This window comes from Lycorma delicatula, chromosome 4, assembly GCF_047948215.1.
Source record: "Lycorma delicatula isolate Av1 chromosome 4, ASM4794821v1, whole genome shotgun sequence".
Lineage (NCBI taxonomy): Eukaryota > Metazoa > Arthropoda > Insecta > Hemiptera > Fulgoridae > Lycorma > Lycorma delicatula.
The window spans coordinates 82108865-82118479 of NC_134458.1; the positions used below are offsets into that span (position 1 = coordinate 82108865).

General features: G+C 26.0%; 1 protein-coding gene across 1 annotated transcript; it reads left to right on the forward strand.

Moving 5' to 3' along the window:
* Nucleotides 1–2733: 2733 nt before the first annotated feature.
* On the forward strand, nucleotides 2734–7102 carry LOC142322883 (uncharacterized). The gene is made up of 2 exons (XM_075361973.1): nucleotides 2734–2776; nucleotides 5193–7102. The coding sequence occupies exon 2, from the start codon at nucleotides 5295–5297 to the stop codon at nucleotides 5838–5840; it is 546 nt and encodes a 181-aa protein (XP_075218088.1). The 5' UTR covers nucleotides 2734–2776; nucleotides 5193–5294; the 3' UTR covers nucleotides 5841–7102.
* Nucleotides 7103–9615: the final 2513 nt, after the last annotated feature.

The window sequence follows — 9615 nt, forward strand, 5'->3', positions numbered from 1 at the left end:
GTTTATGATTATGATTAACTAGTTAGTTCACCATCACTTCTGTTTGTAATATAAAAAATGCAATTAAGGATATTTTTCTATAGATAAATACACTTTATCTGTAGAAATATCACAATTAATCATAGTGTGCATTATTAATCGTGTATCTAAAACATTTAAAATTGTAAACCACTCACTTTCAAATTAATGAAACTTATTCTCCAAGAAACCTTCAAAAACTTATCAGTACCTACTTCGCTGCTGCTAAAGCTCCACTAAGTTATATGATCAGTTACAAATGATCCTCTGGAAGAATAAATTCAATTAATTTAAAACTGAGTTTACGATTGTTTAATAATTTTACAGTGTAATCATGTTCTGTTATGCTGTTTGATGAGTCTAAATATATTCAGTAATTAGAATTATGTATTGACAAAGTGGAGTTACATCAGTAACTAATTGTCATATACCATGTGAAATTTAATAAAATAATGTTTGATTAAATGTGTTATATTTTTTGTTTGAAAAATATAACAATATTTTTTAATATAATTAAAAGGTGTATTATAATACATAAATAGATGACCATTTTATTGTTTATAAATTTTTCTATTTACTTTGGTTGTAAGCAGAATGGTTACTGATGCATAACTCCATTCTGTAAAAACAGTTGTTATTTTTTTTAATTTTATGTATAAGTGATTGTAATTTTAAATATATATGATGTATTTTTAATATTTATCCCATTTACACTGATTACAACCACTATATTATATTAAAATGATGATAATTCATTGAAGATCTACTTTATATCTAAATAAGTTTTTAGTTGTTGAAGAATAGCAAATTTTGTAGAAAATTTTTGAAAAGATCTACTTTTTAAGATCTCCTTTTTTAGCTTAAAAAAGTAAGAGGAAGACATAATTTTTCTTGTTTATAAATTTTTGTGATTAACTGTAATAGAATTAATTTTTATTTATAATTTTTTAAGGTTATAAACTTTTGTGATAATGTATACTTTAACTTTGTATCTTGTTTGTTAAGTAACTCTTTTATTGTAATGGAAAGAATGTGAATGACCTCACTGTCTTAAAACCAGTTCTTTTTAAAGCAATATTTCTATGCGATCAGTAACTGTCATGATAGTTCCAGCTGAAAAATTAGATGCATAATAATTAATATTGAAGGAAGAGCTTATCGTTTCTTTGCATTTGTGAAGGTAATATAAACTACGTGTTTGTTCAAAATCTTGAAGACATGATAAGTAACCTGCGTAGAGTTATTGTATACATTTTTATGAGTACTTCACAAGAAAGTTTTTGCTGTAATTAGTGCATACACAACTCATAAATCTGCAGAACAATGAATTTTTATTCTCATATTGTATTTTTATTGATATTGCTGTTATCTGGCATTGTATTCACCCGTAAGTAAACAGCTCTTTCATGTTATTTTCAATTTACTGTAAGTTATAAAAGATTTAAAGTAAAAAAATATTTCCAGTTATTGAATATGTATGCATTTATAATCCTGAATTTCTGTTTCTTAACCTATTAATATCATAAGTAATAAAAGGCAATCAAATTTTTTGTGATTCTTTTAGTGATGTCTTTATTTATAAAATATATATTTGTAATTTTTTTATAATCATCTAACTAATGAATTAACAACTGAAAGACACACATATTAATAAGCGAGTTCTGTTCAGTTAATACTGTATTTTGTGATTTATTAATATTTTAAAAATGATAATAAAATTATTGTGGATATTGCATCTAAATATTATATACATATATTTTAAAAGTGGTAATATTAACAATCATAATTAGCCACAAACAAATGCTTATATCCAGTATTTAACAGCAATGATCCATTCCATTTGATCACGTATCAGTCTACTGTTAGCTATAAATTAGTGTAGTTTGAAGTCTGGTTGACCAAAACATAGTATTTTTTACATATTATAGCATATATTTCATAACATTGTTGCATATAGTACTATATTACAGTATATTATGATAAAATACTCTTGTAGCTGTGTTGCTGATCACTTATAGTTAATAATAGGTTAAACTTTATTTTCAGTATTTATTTGTTAATTTGTCTAACAATTTAATAATCATATTATATTATATAATACATATGTTAAAATTTAAAATATGTTGAAATGATTTATATAAAAGTTTGAATTTATATTGATTTTGTATATGCTTTTGTTCTGTAATTTAATTTTGTATATTCTTTTATTAAATTATCAAATTAAATGTATAAGTTTTTTGTTTTATTTACACTGCGTATATAAGTGTCATCTTATTAAGTTTACAAAAATATTTTTCAGTATAGGAAAACTTAATTCAGTTCCTGCACAATTTTTTTCTCAAGAAACTAGAAAATGTTAACATTCAAATATAAGCAAACTGTATCTGTTTAACAAAGCATAATGGTTACTGTATGTCAAATATTTTTTAGTAACTGGACATCAATCATTGAATAAATTCAAACTATTAAGTCCAGTTTAGAATTAGAGATATTATAACTTATTTGAAAATAAATTATTTCTAAGTCTAATTTCTTAATTCATGGAAAAATACTTTATTTCGTAGAAAAAGATGTCAGGCCTTCTGAAAAAAAAATTAATTACTCAAGATTATTTTAAATTATTAAAAAAAAATACTTTAACTAAATAAAAAAGTGAAACTTGTTTAAATATATTTAAATGTATATATATATATATATCAATTTATTTACAGAGGAGATACCTGTTTTTGTTACAGCAAAACAGCCAGTTTTCGATCAGGTGAGTCAAAGATTTTATGTGGTAAACATTTTTATTTGGCTTATTACAAAATGAACAGTTATTTTAAAAGTAGCAAGTTATATTTAAAAAGATATATTTCTCTCAGCATCAAAAAGTGAAGTTTTCCTCTCTAGAGTGAGGAGTGCCAAGATCAGTTTCCTGATCTTGCCAACAATTTCTTTTCTTTCTTGACCCAGAAATGGGTTTTCTCTGGTGCTTGCAGATGCCAAAAAAGTAAAACAAATAGTTTTGATTGGTAGATGTTAAAATAACGTTTTTTGACAGCTGTGATCATTAGCTACAAGAAATTATAACACTTTCAATGAAACTGCACCCAAAATTCTTAAATTTTTATGGTCTAAAAAAACTATTTTATTGAATGTAGTTTTAGCTGCTAGCATTTTGTCTTTATACCATTCAGTTTCCAATTTTCTAATCCTTGAGACATTCCAGATACTGTTTTACAACCTACAGTCATTTTCACACAACTTGAGCCAATGAACCACATTCCTTACAACAACAGGTTGTATAGGATACTGTTTATTAGCTTATCCAGGACCATACCCATCAAATTAATAATCTTATACAGGACCACTACCAAAAAAAAAGCATGTTTGTCGCTATAAAAAGTTTTTTGACTGTTAACATGTTTGAAAATTCCTATTGTTTTTTGGGAGCAACACAGTCCTGATTTTCATTACATCTCAATAAAAACATTAATTATCAGTTTATATAATTAACAAAAATCAGTTGAGAACATATTAAAATAGTAAGCTTATCTAAATATATATACTCACTTTTATAAAAAAAAGTTGTTTGAATCCATGGACTCATCATCAATTTAAAAAAAAAGATTATAGTATTTAGTCAATTATAATAATTATCATTTAACATATTACCTGATGTAGGATTGATTATTCTTTGATGGAAAGGAAATAATTATGAAAAGAGTTTTTTTAAATTTATTTATTAGTTTTTTTAAATGGATTATAAATATAAAGTTTATTGAAATTTATGCAATTAAAACTTGGTTTGAACCATTTAAGAAAGCATACAGATAATTCATCACTATTTGTGTATTTCTTAACTGAACGTTTTGGTATTATTTTATTTTTTTTTAATTTCACTCTTCACTGTAAATAATACAAAGAAAATTCTTTATTATTTGTAAATTTTGAGTTTATATGTGTATAGAATTAAGAAAATAAGCATACTATTATTATTATTATTATTATTATTATTATTATTATTATTATTATTATTATCACATTTTGCAACATTTTAGATATAACTGCTGTCTACAGGTAAGAAGTACCATACAAAAAATGGAATGTTCCTGAAAATTATGTTAAAAAAAAATGTAGCAGTGTTGATTATCTACCTCAGATATTCTAAAAAGAATTCATATGTACAAGAGTATGTGCATACTTGTGTGGCAATTCTTTAAGAATGATTTTGATTTTTTTTTTTTTTAATTGATTGCAATATAAAACTTCACACTGCAACAGAATGAAGTCTTTCTAATCAATTTTTATAAAATGTTAATTGATAATGTGAAATTCTTTAGAATGGAAAAGGTGAATTTTATTTATTATCTTCTGAAAATTGCTTGTAGTGATGAAGATGTATGAAAAAATTTACATTCTACGTAACAAGATATTAAAATTTTATAAATATCATACTAAATATTTGTGAAAAATTGAACTTTAAAAATATTCATAATTGATCACATCTACCATGCATAAACAACATTTAATTTGACTTAGGCTGGTCTTTTATTTAAATATAATAAGCTGTTGTCAACAAAAATAATTTTATTAATTTTACCAACAGTTTTTGTTCTGTATAATCATGCTGACATTTTATCTTATGGGTTCATTCTGTATAGAATGATACTTTAAGCAATTTTTAAAATTTATATCATTGAAAATACAGATAACATTTTTATAGTAAGCAATTCATATGATTGTTGTAGCAAGCATTTACTTCTTTATTGAACATTTATGGACTTCTTTACATTAAATGGTAAAGATAGAATTCAAAATGATGGTGTATTCTGCCCTCCTGGTATTTTTTTTGTTATGGCTATTATTGCCAAATCATCAAATAAGTTGATGTAATGTGTATCATTTTTTGAATAGAAACGGAGATTAATTTGTTGCTTTTCATATTTATGTCAATCTTTCTTCTAATCTGACACATATATAATACCTGAACTACAAGCAGAAGTCAAGATTGCTTTCTGTGAAAATAATGAATTTCACTAATGAGCTAGTATATATTTGTAAAATGGTGATAGGCTTTCACATTCTGAGCTACTGTTATTTCTGTTTATTGATCAGTTTTATAGTTCTTTAAAATATTTATTTTTTAATAATCATTTTATTTTATTTGGTAAATAAATTTATTTTTTCAGGAAGATATTGGACACACAAATATTAAAAACATCGAATTACCCATCATACAGTCTTTAAAGAGTGAAAGAAGAAAAGAAACTGGTCTTGCTGGTATAAATTACATGAAAAGGGATTTAAAGGATCAGTTCAATGTAACTGATATAACAGACGAGATACAGAATAATAAAGTAGATTATGAACTTCAAGATGAGAGGCATGTGAAAAATGCAATGCTAGAATTATCTAATGATGAATTATCAGATGGAAATATTAAAGCAAATAAAGAAGGTGGAGGAAACATTCCCTTTCTTCAAGGTACAGGAAATGAGCCAAACGTAGATTCAGGAAACATTCCGCTTTTACCTGGTGGAAGCATTCCACAATTGCCTACTGGAGGAAATACTGATGGCAATAAAGAAGGAAGTATTCCTTTTCTACCAGGAGGAAATCTTCCTCAGTTTCCAGGTGGATTAATTAACAGTGTTGGCCAAGGAATGTCTCAGACCCCAAAACTAGTTTGGGGTGGATTTTTCTTTGTTGAAACTCCTATGCCTGGGGCTTCCTTATCGAACATTGCAAATATGGCTTCTCTAATGCAGGGTGGACAACAGATGATACCTGGTGGTGGTTTGCCAACTCAGATGATACCTATTCCTGGAGCAGGTTAATAAGTCATTATTGAAACTGTAAAATAATTAAAATTAATAATCTTTTGCTATGGTATTCAGTCATAGTTAATTCATTTATAAATAAATAATCATCTAGAGAAATTTGCTTAAAATTTAAAAAGAAATAAACACAAATGAATTTCAAACACTGGAAATAAGATGAATGCAGCAGCTGCATTCTATTTTTTATATATATATATAAAAGAATACAAATGCAAATTCAAATAATGGAGCAAAATATTGTTATCTGCTTCACGATTCAACAGTAGGAACCTGGAGCCTAATTCTGCAGTTTCATTATAACATTATTATATTTGCTTAATTATTTTAAGTTTTTTGATCATAAATATATTTTCAAAAAGAATACATTAGTATGTGAAAGTAAAGTTCACTTTGTTTTACTTATGTTAAGAAATAAATAACATTTCAATATTATTAGTGAAATAAATACTCTACTCTGAAATCTGGAAGGCGATTTATGCAGCAGTGGTTTGTAAAATTAGTGAATGCATGTAAATATCTATATATTCAATAGTTAAAATTACACGCTAGATCCTTGCAAAAAATAGTCAAATTAAAAAAAAATAAAATTTTACATTTTGTGGTTTCTGAACTATAATATCAGGTTAAGTATATATATATGTTTAATACTCTAAGTTTTTAGTTGATATGTGTATTTTAAACCATTATTTTATTGTTTCTTTTTTTATTTTTGAGTTTTCGTGATGCTTTTTTTATTAGATTTTGTGTAATTTAGGATTTAATTATATTCTCATATATATAAATTCTGAATTTGAAATTTTTGTTTTGATGGCTTTATAAAGCAAAACAGTGTAGAAGAGGAAAACCTTAATTAATACAGAATGTATTTTTAAACACAAGAAGCTATCAAAGTAAAACTACATTTTAGCTCACATTGCCATTACTTTGTCAGTTGTCATTATATGTAGTTCAAAATTGAGATGTCATAATTTATAAAAAATTAATTGCATTTACTGCTAGTGCCAAAAAAAAGAGTTTTTTAACTGAAAATTTCAATACCTTCTTCAACATTAACTGAGTCATGAAAGATAAAAAAATTGTTTAAGGGTCGAAAACATGTTGCTAACACATTACTGTATGCAGACTAAATTTTTTTTCTTTTATTTATGAAATATATTGTTTTGATTTAACATAAACTGTATAATTATCATGAAATTTATTGCCTGCTATTTATCAGAATAATTTTGAAATTTCCAATTTTGTGAAATTCTATTCATTAATAAAAGAAAATTAAGAATTGATTGTGTACTTAATTATATTTCCTCGCTCTTTTAGAAATATAATATTATTTAATCACGACAATAATAAAAGGATAGCTCAAAATAATCACGTTGATGAAGTAATTTGCAGTGCCTGTGTGTAACCATATACTGCACATATAAATATTTCTGGAATGAAGTTCATAAGAAGATGGTGTGCAAATTACATTATGATAAGATGTTAGTGATTACTGAATATATATATATATACAATTAACTCCCAAATATAATATATGGGATAGGTATCCTCTACCACAATTAAATCTTCCTGTTCCTTAACAATTAAAAAGCTGAAATTTAGTTCACTCATTCCAGAAAAAGTCCTTAAGAAAAGTAAGGAAAACTTATTCTGATCCACAAGCCTGGGATGTGAAGCCTGACAATGCTGTTCCTGTAAGTGGTAAGATACTGATACTGATACAAATTAATTTTTTTTTAATTCATCCTAAGGTGATGGAAAGGATGCAAATTAATCCATACACCTGAATGGGGCCCTCACTGCTCAAACATCACTAATTATCCCATTTTCCAAATAGTTATACACTGAAAGAGGGTTGATATGAAAAGTAAAAAAAAAAACTGATTAAAAACACCTGAAGGTTTAAAATAGCAAACAATTGAGAAAGGGTGCAGAGACTGGAAAGTTAAGACTCAGCAGGTGTGCATATTAAAGCTAGATAGTATGATATAGTTTGATAGTGTTATTTTACAATTATTGCATACCGTCCAGTTTCATTCAGTGACAAAATGTTAAAGGTTATGTTCAGTTCTTCAAACATTGAACTTGGAAAATTAATAATTATAGTTAGGATAATTAATAATTGTAGTTAGTTAATTCTTCAGTCAAATAAATTTATTATACAAATTTTAACTAGATAATGCAATTAGTAATACCTGTTGTATTATTCCAAATGAACTAACTACTGACTGGCCCATATGTCCTAGCCTTGTGTACTGTTACCAGTAACTAAGTTGTGCATAACTGCAAACAGTTGCAACATTAATTATATAATTAATAGCTTCATGGATTGAATTGCATTATGATAATTGAGTTATTATACATTGGCAGAGGAAGTTAATACCTTTCTGTGTCCAAATTAGTTAATTTTAATGCCACTTTCTTTTTACTATTGTTCAGCAATCATTCATTATGTTGGCTTCTAATTAATGACATCCTGATCTAGAAATCAAGAAATATTATTACAAAATACAGGTACATGGAATAGATAGACAATTAAAGGATGTAACTATCTATGAACCCTGATTCAGTAAAGTTTTACAAGATATCCTGTTGTATAAGAAACTTGAAGTATCGAATCAGTCAGTCCAAGGGAGACCAATTTACTTCATTCTGGATAAGTTTAGAACAAAAATAATTTGTCCAAGACACTATTTACATTTTTTTAAAAGAAATGTATTTCTTTTTTATCTCATATTTACAGTGCCTTATATTTTCAGAAGTGTTGTATTATTTATGAAAAGAAACTGTTTTCTATATAAAAAATATCTCTTAAATTTTGTAAACTTATAACACTTTATGTACAAAAACTAATTTTGATAGAGAAAGAGTCTGAGAGTTTGTTACTCTGCATGTGAATCAGTTGCTTAGCAACAAAGGTGTATTGTTTAATACCTTTGTGATTGCTTTTGTTGCTTTATTGTCATTTACTGTTATATGTAAAAATACTGAAAAAAGACGATGTCTGTTATTCATGAATTATCAATTTCTAAGGCTGCTATTATACAAAGTATTTTAAAATACACATTAAGTGAACTTAAACTTTTTGGAAGTATCTCTGGATGGAGATTTGTAATATTGATATTATTTTCTTACATGAAAAATTTTTTTATTTGTATTATATTTAGTTAAGAGATCGGTTTTATTTCTTCAAAAAACTTAATTTTAACTTGGGAAAATAGTTCAGTTTTATTGTTAGGTATTTATCAGACTGTTTCATGATTTTACTCAAATGTGTTTGTTTTGATTAAATTTAAGCACTTCTCTGAAATAGAAATACAGTTCTTTCTCTACTTCAAAACAGAATTATAGAACAATTTGATTTTTCTTTTATAGCCGACTAGATGGAATGTTTTACAGCAAATATTATTATTAGTGGTTTTGTAATATCAGTAACTGAAATTGTTCACAACTATGTTCAGAAACAAATTAAAATGTCCTATCTATAGTACCTACTATGTATTTTTACTCTTATCAAAATGCTGAAGTAAAAAGGAACCCAAACTCAAATTTAAGTTAAAATTATTTTTTACTTTCAAATTTGAATTCTTGTGTAATCACAGTGTACACTGGCCATTGGGGTTTAATTAATGTGTTCAGACCAAAGTTAGGTCAGAACAAGTCTTGTTCTAACTGACCGGCAGAACAAGACAAATGCCAAATTGTAATCAACAGTATCATTTATATTTGCTTTCATTAACCCTCTTAGTGCCTACATCAACTGTAATTTATTTGG

Excerpts from the sequence above, each read along its gene's own strand:
- LOC142322883 (XM_075361973.1), top strand. The coding sequence starts at position 5,295 with ATGAAAAGGGATTTAAAGGATCAGTTCAATGTAACTGATATAACAGAC.